This window comes from Vicugna pacos, chromosome 23 (genome assembly GCF_048564905.1).
Source record: "Vicugna pacos chromosome 23, VicPac4, whole genome shotgun sequence".
NCBI lineage: Eukaryota > Metazoa > Chordata > Mammalia > Artiodactyla > Camelidae > Vicugna > Vicugna pacos.
The window spans coordinates 13,524,094-13,537,937 of record NC_133009.1 but is presented as its reverse complement, the minus strand read 5'-3'; the positions used below and the strand labels follow the sequence as shown (position 1 = coordinate 13,537,937).

Here is a 13,844-nt window from a genome sequence, read left to right as displayed (position 1 = left end):
TAAAACATATCAAAAGCACTAAAACTGCTTTAAATTTATTCTTTCTAGTACATGACTAAACTTCTAAAGCCAGTCTTGAAATTCATTGTCTAGAAATCAGATGCTGCTAAATAATTGTTAGCAAGGCATTCTTACAGCAGACGATACAAATTCTGCATACTCATGATACCACATGTCATCAAAACTAAGAAGCTGTTAATTGGAGGATGAATCATTATTTTATACATGGCTAAGAAAAAAGCTGTCAATTAAGAGTAAGAGATCATCAGCTCAGTATTATGCACTCAATATTAGTGACATTAAAATGAAAAGGAGAAAGTTTTTTTTCAAAAAGTGAAATACTCTCAAATTCCTACATCCAACTATTTTTGCATTGCAGATATGATTTATACTCTTCTACAATTAAAACGACTGAAATGAAAAAAAAATTAAAATCTCTTACCTTCTGTACTACACTCAGGAAAGCTATCAATGAGGGAATCCGAATAAGCTTCAACAGGACCAATCAATTCAGAACCATCATTGACTATTCCACCCTAAAAAGAGAAGGATAACTGTGCTTCATTGTCAATAAGATTAAGAAAAAATAAATAATAAATGAACAATAGTCATCTCAACTACGTATACGGATTACCGAAATGTTCATCTATTAAACTAGATTATAATTGCTCTTAAAAAATTAATAGGGATATCAATATTGGTTCATGAGTTTTAACAAATGTACCACACCAATGCAAACTCTGTGAGGGGAGTAAGGGGAAAATACAGGAAAAACTCCATACTTTCTGTGTAGTTTTTCTGTAAAACTGAACCACTCTAAAAAAATAGCCTATTATTTTAAAAATTCAATAGGAATTTTATAATGTTTATAATAACGCGTGGCTTTTCACAAAAGCATGTTATTTTCAATCTATCAAAAGTACTCATTAAAAAATGCAGAAAAAGAAAAAGCCCACCAGCTAGCATGATAGATACTGTTCAGTATCCTTAGTAGTCACTAGTCTTTCTAATTAGTGGTAAATGATGGACTCCATTAGGAAGTCATTTAATTTTACCAAATTAAAAACTATAACATACCACACAGCATCTCAGATGACCCCAGAAGTGCCTAATGTTTCAGAATCACTGGAATACAATATACACAAAACTAAATAAATGTAAGATGTTTTATTAAAGAGACACATTTTTAATAAATATTAACACTAATTTCTCCATGTGACCATCATTTTAACTTTATATTTAAGTTTGCAAATCCAGAACTAAGAAGACTATTTTATCTTACTCTACATGCAACTAGAGAACACTGTATCAAGTAAGTGGTGTGGTGTGATTTCTGTGCTGTTGTTTTATGGACTGAATGCTCCAATCACAGATATAAGGGCTTATAACCCTTTAATAATTATACCTAATTAAAATAATAGCTCTTCTGCTCTTTAACATCTTTCCTTCTACCTTCCACCAACAGTTCTATACCCCCAAACACTACCTAGATCGCAAAAACCCAACAGAAATATAAGACCCCTATTTCCTCTCCACGTGAGCACCAAGAACTCAACAACTATTTGACTTAATCAAAAATCTTCCTGCCAATTTATCTTTAAGGAAGAGAAGTTTGAAATGGCCTTCTTAAATTACCAAATTCTACTTTCCCGAGTGTTAAGTGAACTGAAACTTAGAAAATGGTTATTTTTAGAAGCAAGAATTTGGAGGACTGGGATATAGCTCAAGTGGTAGAGTGCATGCTTAGCACACACGAGGTCCCAGATTCAATCCCTAGTACCTACTCCAAATAGAAATAAAATTAATAAACCTAATTACGACCCCCTCATAAAACAAACAAAACAAGCAAAATGTGTGCTCTGATAGAAGCAAGAATTTTTATCACTTTGTTCTATTTCTTTATTAAAGTATTTAAATCACAGCGTTAAACTGAATTTTTCTCCAAAAACGAGAGTATCCATTCTAGACTAAGCCATCCTTTAAACAACATCCAAATCAAATCCTAAGAAATTCTTAAAAGTATTCTTGAGAACTTTAATAGACAAAGTTGACCTTACGTACAATCTCACCTAACAGAAAGTGCTCAACTACTGACCACCTCTTCCACCACCAGGTCTGTGACTTTAAGTTACGTACCTATAAACTGTCTATAAAAATAATGTCTATATAACTAACACAAGAACTTGTTAGGTCTAAAATATTTGATACATGCAAAGTGTTTAGAACAATGTAAGCACTCAATAAATTTTTATTTGTTATTATTACTGTTAAAAGATCTGCTTATAAGATAACAGCAAAATACTAAAGAATGTGAAAATGTCTTAGCTCCTAATCCCAGAGAAATTTTACTTACCCAATTTAACAAACACTATTACACAAAATAAATAATAAAGAATAAATCTTTAATGAAATAAAATAATAACTAAAACTATTCTACAGGAACTTAAGGGAAGTAATAGGAAAATATGCCACAATTCTATTAAAATCTCTAGTACAAAAACATCAACTTTTTGGTGTTTCTGAGTATGCAGTAAAAAGAAACTCTTATTACACAGCATCTCAAAAGTTTGGATTAATGAAGAGTCAGTCATGGCAGGGAAGGAGTTTCAGTATGCTAGGATATCCAAATACGGTGGTAAATCAGCAAATGTTCTCCGCCCAGAAGGCAATGAATGATAAATCTAAGGAAAATGGTCAAAACAATATTTGAGACCTCTGGAAACTGACCAAAAACATAAAGCAAACGAGTAAGTGGCTACTTATGAAAAACCACAGATCCACAGGTAAGAACTGTGGGAGTCTATGGCATCCTTGCCTGGGGTTGCTCCCATCTTCCATCCCAGCTCTGGGTTGCCATGGTAATTGTACAATGGAAAGCAAGACTTAAAAATCAGCAGATTCACTTGCAGAGAGGCTGGCATGATTTAGACTTAAGCACAGGAAAAAAGTCCACCCCAAACAGTGTTATCAATAATAGTAGCAGTCTCAGTGCCAAACAAATGGCAAGGAACAGTGGCTTAGCAAGCATGAAGTTGCAGTAAGCAAAGGACCAGCACATAGTCAGACATTTAACAGGGAGATTCAGAAAATAACACAGCCATAAGGATTCTTAATAAGCTCCCTACCTATCTATCCATGCAGGAAAAACCAAAAAGGGATCAAGCTATCTGCAAATCCCTGGAAAAGCCATGGGATGGTGCACAGGCAAAAGGACATGCAAGAAATCCCACAAGATAAAAACTAGAGCAAACTTAAAAACTGTTTGAACTTTGAAAACACACAAAGAATCATGAGCATAAGGGAGAAGCATATATGAAACAAAGTGTTTAATTATAAGCAAAGACCAATCATTGACTGGTTACCCCTGTATAAGCATAGCTTGGGTGAGGTTCAAATATACAGTAAAAAATTTTTTCCTAAAATTAAATTAAATTTTTTTAAATGAAAAATTACAGTAAAAATTTAAAACCGAGCAGAGATACTAGCAGTCACACACTGCATAACAAAACAGGCTCAAAAGATTTAGTACAGACATGTTACTAAACCCACTAACAAAACAACAACAACAACCCTCAGGGGAAAAAAATCAGAAGCAGAGTTGCTACAATGTATTAACCAAAATTTTCAGGTTTCAACAACAAAATTATAAGACACACAAAGAAACAGTAAAGTGTGTCCATCATACACAGGAGAAAAGAGTCAACAGAAACTAAGACTGAGGGGTCAAAGATGTTGGACTCAGAAGCAAATTCTTCAAAGCAGCTACATATAATTTTGTTCAAATAACTGAAGAAAATCATTATTAAAGAGTTAAAGGAGGAGGGTGGGAAGGCATACACAGGATTTCAAAATTGTAGAATAGATAAACAAGATTATACTGTATAGCACAGGGAAATATACACAAGATCTTATGGTGGTACACAGAGAAAAAAATGTGACACTGAATATATAAATGTTCATGCATAACTGAAAAATTGTACTCTACACTGGAATTTGACACAACATTGTAAAATGATTATAAATCAATAAAAAATGTTAAAAAAAAAAAAGTTAAAGGAAAGGGGAAGGGTATAGCTTAGTGGTAGAGTACATGCCTAGCAGGCATGAGGTCCTAGGTTCAATCCTTAGCACCTCCATTAAAATACATAAATAAAATCTCTCCCCACAAATGCAGTGCTGTATGTCAATTACATCTTAATAAAATTGGAAGGAAAACAATTTTTTAAAAAGAAAGGAAAGTATGATGGCTATGACTCATGAAACAGCAAATATAAATAAACACAAATTATTAAAAAAGAACCAAATGAAGCATTATTCATACTAGCCAAAAGTGGAGACAATCCAAATGTCTATCAACTGATGAATGGATACACAAAATGTGGTATATTCATACCCACGTAATGGAATATTATTCAGCCATAAAAAAGGATTTAAGTACTACTACATGCTACAACATATATGAAACTTGAAAGCATTAAGCTATGTGAAACAAGTCAGAATGAACAGCTAATTTTTATTTAAATTGTTCAAAGGCTATGATCTAACTTCTATACCCCTTCTTTACCCCTTGGCATGTGTTAATGTGCAAGACTGCCTTTCACATTTCTATAAAGCAATATTCTTCTTGCTTAATAATGCTGACTTTTTCTATAAGCATAGATTCCATGTCACACAGAAACAGCTATACATGGCAAAAAGCTAAATATTGTACCAATTTGACTTGGCCTTCTATCCTAAAGATCTGCATTAGTTCTTAAGCAGAATACAAATTCATCATCTCAGCCTAGTTTGCACAGTAATGAAAAATTAACCAAAAAAGACAATCAGCAGGAATCCTATTGTTACTACAAACTTTTCTCTTACTATTTCTATTTCTAAGTCATAAGTTTGTAGTATCTTTCAAAAGATTAACTTTCTTCAGTAAATTAAAATCGGTCATAAAAAATAAACTCCTTTCGTAGATACTTTGGTAAGATCCTTTTGCAAGATGTTCATATACTTTGCTGCCTATATGTTCTAAGAAATTACATTTATACAATTCAGTACAGTTTTAGTTAAAGAAAGGAAAAAATAATTATGGCACTATCACTTAGCTTTTTTCTAGAAAGCTGAATGCAATTAGAAAATTAAGACATCAATATTATAAACAAAGACATTGATATTAACCGACAACCAGCACAGGTTTAGTACAAAATAAACTAGAAAATTACTATTAAAAATGACAATGAACCCAGCATGAAGACATGTCAAGAAACTTAAAACACTAATATGCAAAGATCTCTGGTAATACAATTTGTATTAGTCCACCTATTTAAGTTGTACAGTGACTATTTTTGTTCTATCTTTACACAAATTAGTATAATTAGAAAAAATTTAAAATGGACTTATACTGGTCTCTGTCCAAAAAGGAGACTATCACCAAAAAGGCACCTCAAAAAGTGATAACTCCTGGAGTTTCATATTTAAATGTCTTAATGTATTTTGATTATGATGGAGTGCATTAGAAAATCTCTAAGCCCTTTGCATCCACTTTTTTGTATCTGTGGAAGGCAGCTATGCTCACCACTATACCACCACCGCCTCTTTTTTTTGTTCTGTGAATCAAACATCGTATACCTTTGTATGTCAAAAATAGAAGACATGACATAGACATCGTTATTGAGCTATTCTACTTATTTTAGTGAATAATGAACTTCAAAAGTAAATGACATTTTCTGTTAAAAAAAGATTGAATCTTGTTTTACTACAAACTAGAAAGCAAAAGGATTTAATACAGTACAAAACATTTCAGAAAGACTACCAAACCTTGAAAAAATCTTCCAGCTGTTTACTGTTATAGAGAGCAGGAATGTTGGCAGAGAACTGTAGCAGATCTTCAGCACACTGTCTCCTCTCTTCAATAACACTTTCATCAAATCGCCCTAGAATTAAATGAGAATCAACACTTAAAGAAAGAAAAACCAAATGCTGATTCTTAATAGTGTGTGTTCACAGTTTAGAAAAGCAGGCCTATCCCTGCCTGTTTGCTGTGCTTATCGTGCAGTCTTCAAAGTCAAATCTAGTCTCTGCCATTGGAATCAGTAGTGCTCCCACCAGAAAAGAAAAGTGTTTTCGATAAAACAAGAGGCAGAGGTGTCAACTAGTAAATAAACAGTGCAGTCCCAACAAAAAGCCTGTCAATATAAAAAACTCACCATTTAAGAACCTGGCAATTTGAAACTGAAGTTGAAAAGAGAATTAGAAAGAACTCAAATGGTTTTCTATAGTAATTTAATACTGTAATTACTCATATAATTTTCCCTTTCCCACTCTTTTTGATTTATACAGGAGTTGAAGAGAGGAAATTACGAGAACATCTGTATATCAGTGGGGTCAAAAGCCTCAGCTTGAAGCAAAAAGCTTTCAAGCCAAATTCCATGTGTGGTGCTGTCAGCGTATATGAAAGCATGCTTGTAAGGAAAAGGAAAATACACACAGCGCCAGTGAGTTCTGGTTTACAAGGTGATCAAAAGGTGGTTTTCATAGAATTTTTTTAATGATATATATACAATTTGAATGCTGATAAGACATTTCCAAACATGATCATTTTGGACTACTCTCAGATCAGATTACCGGTGGCATCTGTCACATGCCATGCATCATACTGATTGCCATTTAGATTTTTAAAAATTCAAAATCAAAAGAGTAGTACATCCCACATTTTTTAAGTGGCTTTGCAAAATGTTAATAGAAAACTGAGGCATAAAGATATTGCTAGTTATATCATCCAAGGCAAGAATTCGAAACTGAACCACTAAATACCTCAGCTCAATGTGTCTCATGTTTATAGTGAATAACTAAAAGATACTCATGATCATAACTAAAAGAAATGGCTTCAGAGTTATAGACTTGGGTTCAAACTACTTATTCTAGCATTCACCAGCTATAAAACCTTAGGTGGATTATTTCCTAGTTTATAAAATGGGGAAAATGAACAACGTACTTAAAACGAACAGCTCCATACCAGGCACAAAGTAAGCACTTAATAAACTTAATAAACTTAATAAAGCACAGTGTCTTTGAATATTCAAGTTTACTATCACAGTGTCTAGCATACACAACATGCTGACAATCTATTTTTGTTGACTGTATGAGTGAATAATAAAAACTTAAAAAAACTTTCTACCACAAAGAATGACCTTCTAGTGGAACATTCTATCCTAGAAGATAGTCATTTTCCACTAATAAAAACTTTTAATAAAGTGGTAATCAATTAGAGGATCCCTAACATCTGTATGCTACTTTACTTATTATGAGATAGGTTGCCAGTTGCTATCCCAATATCTGTTCTCACATTCTTTCTAAGTAAAACAATCCCCAATTCCTAACTAGGTACATGGTTGCCCTGAGTAGGAAAAAAAAAGACAATAATTTCCAGTTTCTCTTGCAGTATACATGTGGACATGGACTAAATTCTGGTCAATAACATATTAACAAAAGTTATTTTGCAGCTTCCCAGAAAGCTCTTTTAACAAACAACTGATATACACCCTCTTTTCCTGGCCTCCCTCCTTTTCTTCTATCTCCTTTTCCCTTTCCAGGAAGGACTATGACATGGGAGCTTAAATGACAGAGCAATAACGTAGGAGCTTGGATTCCTGATTACTGTGGAGCTGCCCTGCCTGAAGCTACCTCCAGATTTTATGCCATGAGAAAGAAATTGAAGTCTACTTGGTTGTAAATTTTGTCACAAGTAAGCATATCTAATACAATCCATTCTGCCAAATCTGCTTTTCTGTTAGTTCCCAGTTTATACAAAACAATTAAATTCTTCCAATGACAAAAACATATCTAAAATGATACTGCCAGCTTACCTATTAAAAATACTATCTGGAAACAAACTTCCAAGAGCCATAATATGTAGAGCAAATTCTCTGGCCTGAAAACAATCTAAGATATTCAATCTTGGGGAAAAACCATTGACCAAGTATGTTAAAATGACAGCCAAATGTCCATTATTCCTTCTTTTGCCTAAATAAGAAATTAAGTATGCATCAGTGCTTATGATTATTGTCCAAAATATTTATCCTTTAAACAAAAAAGTAAACTGCTATACCTGTAATTGATATTAGTAATTTTGTAAGCATCTGTAATCTTAGAACAGAAATCCAGAAAATGCACACATTATATTATGCTTCAACCCACAAGACCACCTGATACTATCTTTATTTTTTTTCCTGATACTATCTTTAAATGAATTATTTGTTGAGAAATTTTAATAAAAAAACTTCCTAATATCTGATGACATCTTAAAAAACTCTTATCTACTACCTGAAACAAATCCATAAAAATTTTGCTGCTGTAATCCTAGTGTGAGCAATGACTCATCCCACCTCCCTATTAAACTAGATTAAAAATGCTTAAGCAATGAATATATCAACTTCCAAATAGAATAAATATGTCAAAAGTGCATCTTTGTTATATTTCTATTGATCTATGCATTTCTGCTCCACTAATCTTGGACAAGCAGAGATGAATTAGAACATTTTTCAGAGTGGAGTACAGCCAAAAATAAAGGCCAATGCATTAAAAGGTTCAATTACACTGAATCCTATCATCAGAACAAATATGATCAAAGAACATGCTCACTTCTTTGTTCCTAAGATATTTCAGAATAACAAAAAAAAACAGTATTGGTAGCATAGACAGAGTGAAGCAGATGAATCTTAATGCAATAACTACTGGCCCTACTATATGAAACAAAGCTATCTAATTTGAAAATTAAACTAAAAAGTAGCAAGATTCAACAGTAATCCTAAAGGGAGACAACACCCTAGTGGCTATCCTCCAACTGTTAATCTTTTCATATCATTAAAACTTAAGTTAAAAAACAATAATGAGAAATCATAAACAAGAACTTCTCTTTTAAATTTCCATTCACAGGGTCAATGTTTATTTTCCTGTGAACAGAGTAGAAAAATTATAGCTAATTTATGATAGAAAATGTAAAACAAATTTTTCCTAAGGTTTATTATGCAATATTATATACTATATATTATATACTATGCACCATATTATTGTGTGTGAGTTTGTATATATTATCTTTCAATCACTCCATCACTCCCCAAATTACTCCACAACAGTTTGTTATTAAAAGCTGTGGAAGGAAAACCAACTTCAAACATTCTAACTAGGCTGGTAAATTAACAGAAATAAAGACTCTCCCTCTTTGATTTACAAGCTACCTTTGAGATTTTTATGTTTTTTAGTTATGTAGAACAACTCCTGAAAGCAGAGTTTACAACTTTTTAAAAATACAAATGTCAGTGACCAAAAACTGGTTATTCAAAACTGTAAGTTATCCTTGACCACTATGAAACCAACATGAAAAGCCTGGTGCTCTTAACTGTGTTAAAAATTCATTCACAGAGGGCAAAGAAAAAGAGAGAGGTCAGGTGTGGGTTCCCTCTACTCTACAGCACCAAGAACATATCTCTGGTTAAACAAGTTGGATTTATGACTCCTTGCAACTAAGGAGAATATATACTATGAGGAATTCTGGGGCATTAGAGGGTATTAGAAAGGACTTACAGGATTTGAGCTTGTGATAGGTGCTGCTGGGAGAGGTTCAAAGAAATGGGGCTTTGCTTGCCTTGGTTTGGATGCTGTCAGGAAGTAGGAGTAATTCTGTGATTCTATTCATTCTAATTCTATGACGCTATGATTTTAATAAATCTTACTATGAGGCAAGAATGAAGAGAGGTTAACACTGATTTATCACAGCAACTAGAATGAAAATATGCTTGATCATTTTTGTGACTTGAACACTGTTATGTTTTTATGAGTGTTCAGACATGATTACAGTGTGGTCTTGTTTTTGTCTTGATCCAAGGATACAGAGTGGCCTTGTCTAATGTTCCTGTTTTGTGAAACTGTTTGTGTTCAACAGGAGAATAATTCAGCCTAGCTGTGACTGTCAGGCCAACGCTAAGAAACACGAAGGTCAACCAAAGAGGTAGTGGCAGGACAGTTCTTTCTTAGATCTGTCTGGAGCTGCTTTTCCCTTTCTCACAAGAAATCATACTGCGACAAGAGATATAACAAAAATGATTTAATCATGAGAAAACAATCAGATCAAGATCATGAAACCTACAAAACAACTGTTTTACACTCTTTAAAAATGTTAATGTCATGAAAGACAAAAAAAATGCATAAGGAACACTCTAAAGAAACAAACCTAAAGGCATGATCCTGGATCATAAAAAAAAAAATCTTAAAAAAAATGTTTTTAGAACAACTGGAGAAATCTGAATACGGACTGTAAACTTGATAATATTACATCAATGCTAAATTTCTTTAGTGTGATATGGTATTATGATTATAGGGAAAATATGGGAAGTAGGCATGAAATGTCACAATATCTGCAACTTATTCTCTAATGATTCAGGAAAACAATGATACATACATACATACACACAGATAAAGAAAAATGTGGCAAATTATTAACCAGTGAAATTGGGCAAAAGGTATATAAGTGTTCACTATACTATTCTTTGGGGTCTTTCTGTAAATTTGAAAATTTTAAAAACTGGAGAAAAATAAAGTGAGTTAAGTGTCATACTGGTGAGATGTTGAACCATAAGGTAAAAACAATTAACTCAGCCTAAAGGAAACAGAGTGGGGGCGCGGGGAGAGAAGGAGAGAGCGAGCTAAAAGTCTGAAAGGCTAACCAGAAACTTCTCAGGGGAGCAGTGCAACACTAAAGAAGGAGGCACAAGAGAGTGCAGTACAAAGAGGAATGGCAAACTGAGCTACAGATGAGAGCTAACGACAGCTGACGTGTGTCAGCCACTGAGCTACACACCCTGTGGATATAATCCTCAGAACAGGAAGCTATAATCCTAATCTCACCAATAACAAAATAGGTTCAGATGTGAATTTGTACAGGATAGCACCTCTAGTAAACAGTGGAAAGAAAATTTGGGCCTCAATCTAATTCCAAAAGGCATGTTCTTTTCACTGTAACACTAGAAACAGTAACTACATATCCGATAGTTCTGTAAATTACAACTGGACTCTCTTTCACAGCTGAAGCTTACACACTACAAACGTGAGACTAGCTACAAAGACAGATGATTAACCAACAATTCCCTCCACACACTCACAGCTGCTGCCTGCAGGGTTCACTGCAGTTATAAGTATTACAAATGGTCTGTAGCACTTATTGAAAGAGATAGATTGCTTACTTACTAAGATTAATAAGAAACTTTCACTCTTTAATATATAAGGTAGTGGAGAAAAGCTGAAGATAATCCATTAGGAACAGACAATGATAGCTAAGAACCTCAACCAATTTAGAAGCCACTCCCTTTCACCCAGTGACAAGCTTTTTGTTTGTATATCTCTCAACATTAAAGTTACAGTTACTTGGGCGCAGTTAAATTCCACAGGACAGAGGGTATAAGGCAGAAAGTCAAAATATCCCTCCTCCCACACCATCACAGGTTACACACATTAGGTGCGTCACCACACAAATATGATGTCTATTTAAACACAGATGGGATCTTACTAAATATATTGCTATGTAACATTTGTTTTCTCTATCTTAAAAATATATCCTGGACATCTTTCCTTATCAGTGTATCTCAAACAGCTGCAGAATTCTATTAACTGGTTAAACTATGGCACATCCATACAACCACATATTGAGAAAATTCAGTTTCAGTTTTCTTATATTGAAAACTGCAGATGAAACTCGTGTGTATGTACCTATATTGAAAACTGCGATGAAACTCGTGTGTATGTACCTATATGAGTGTTCATAAATGAGACTTCTGGGGGCCCCCGATGGCCTTTCAAGAGATCAACAAGGTCAAAACCATTCTCATGGTAATACCAAGACAGAGGTTGCATTTTTCACCACACTGACATTTGCACTGATAATATAAAACCCAAGGCAGTAAAACTACTGACCTCTTGGCATGAACCAAGACAATGGCACCAAACTATGCATACTAGTAATCATATTCCTTACTGCCACTCACTCATACACATTTTTAATGCCAATTTCACATAAGAATGTCCTTGGTAAAGCAGTAAAAATTATTGACTTTATTAAACATCAATCCTTGAGACTGTTTCTTTTTAAAAGTCTGTGGGAGGAAAAACTATAACTACTCAGACTTGGACATTTGGCAGATTTTTTTCTTTTTTTTTTGTAATTGAATCCTCTTCTTTATCTTGCCATAACCCTCATGCAAAGAACTTAAAATCTTCATTCTACTCTGAGTAATTTCCTTTTCTTTCATTTTTCACTTTTATTAGGTACAATTGATACAATTTGAGCACATTACAATATATTGCATGTAAATACATATATATGATATGCTGCAAATATTTTTTAATTTACATATATGTATTGTTCATTGCTTCTAAGAAAAGTTTAGAGCTTTAGCTTTTTAAACTTACACAGTTATCAAAGGAATAAAGCCAACCACAAAATAAGAATCAACAGAATGCAGTAATCCAATCATAAAGGACAGTCAAATATGCTTACACATCTTCAAGAAATCAATCATCTAAGTTATAAATAGTTGGTAGTTTACTTGTGTCCTTTTTTTTTTCAGATTCCACATGTGATATCATATGGCATTTTTCTTTCTCTTTCTGGCTTGGCAGATATTTTCTTACAAATAAACAAAAGTGAGCCTGCCCCTTCAAGGAAAACAATAAATGGCATCATTGTCAGTGAAGAAATTCAAGCTGTCGAGTGACTATGAGCTTAACAGCTTCCCAGTAGTTAAAAAATGTCCTTTAGAAATCATGGTGATATTGACAACTTTTTGAAATTAAATAATGAAATGGATGCACATATGTAAGACCTGTATAACTCAGGGGACCAACATTTTTCAAATGATCAATGCACGATGTTACAAGCTCATGCATTAAGTAAAGGATCCATTCAAATCTAAGACAGACCAATGGATTTTAATATGACAAAGTACCAAAGGCTCATTGATGGGGTTTCAGATTCCGTAATGCAACTAAACCTTTAAGAAATGACCACTGTCTACTCAGCCATGAAAAAGAATGAAACGTTGCCATCTGTAACAACACGGATGGACCTGGGGTGTATCATGCTTAGTGAAATAAGTCAGACAGAGAAAGACAAAAACTGTATGTTTTCATTTATATGTGGAAACTAAAAAATAAAACAAAAAAATGAATATAAAAAAACAGAAACAGACTCACAGATACTTAGAACAAACTAGTGGTTAGCAGTGGGGAGAGGGTGAGAGGAGAGGCAAGACAGGGGAAGGGGATTAAGAGGTACAAAATATTAGGTATAAAATAAATAAGATACAGCACAGAGAATATATGCAACTGTTTATAATAACTTCAAATAGAGTATAATCTATAAAATTATCAAATCACTATGTCGTACACCTGAAACTATTACAATGTTGTAAATCAACCATATACTTCAATGATAAAAATAAGGAAATTACCATAAACTTTGCTGTATCAAAGAAGAATATCTTATCTGAAAAGCTATTAAAATACTCCTCCCTTTTTCAATTACATCATTTGTGTGACCCTACATTTTCTTCATATACTACAAGCACAGCTATCACCACAGATGGATCCAGAAGCAGACAGGAGAATCAGCGGTCTTCTAATCCAGGCGGTGGAGATTCGCAAATGTAAACTAATACTACTCTTCTCTTTTTTTTTTTTTTTTTGCTTAGGAAAAATCACTTTTCATAAAAATATTAACATGTAAATGTATTTTTATTCTTAATCTAATACAATAAATTTTTAAACTTCTAGTACGATAAATATTAATTGAATACAACCATATAAAC

At 33.4% G+C, this 13,844-nt stretch overlaps 1 protein-coding gene and 1 long non-coding RNA gene across 13 annotated transcripts in view; one reads left to right on the top strand and one right to left on the bottom strand.

Moving 5' to 3' along the window:
* LOC140688738 (uncharacterized) overlaps positions 1-10,597 on the top strand; it is a 42,441-nt gene extending 31,844 nt beyond the window's left edge. For 6 of the 8 annotated variants that reach the window (XR_012063513.1, XR_012063517.1, XR_012063512.1 and 3 more), the window contains 3 exons: positions 6,328-6,501; positions 7,581-7,732; positions 9,929-10,597. This is a non-coding gene — a long non-coding RNA (uncharacterized lncRNA). Of the gene's footprint in view, positions 1-6,327; positions 6,513-7,580; positions 7,733-9,928 lie in introns of all 8 variants that reach the window. The other 2 variants (XR_012063515.1, XR_012063511.1) reach the window with 2 other exon arrangements.
* RPS6KC1 (ribosomal protein S6 kinase C1) overlaps positions 1-13,844 on the bottom strand; it is a 141,611-nt gene that overhangs the window by 101,782 nt on the left and 25,985 nt on the right. For all 5 annotated transcript variants that reach the window (XR_012063509.1, XM_006198767.3, XM_072948525.1 and 2 more), the window contains 2 exons: positions 5,806-5,921; positions 443-536 (listed from right to left, as the gene is read on the bottom strand). Coding sequence is in view for 3 of the 5 variants with exons in the window: in XM_006198767.3 (XP_006198829.1) it covers positions 443-536; positions 5,806-5,921 (210 nt within the window). In the remaining 2 variants the exon portion in view is untranslated. The remainder of the gene's footprint in view (positions 1-442; positions 537-5,805; positions 5,922-13,844) is intronic.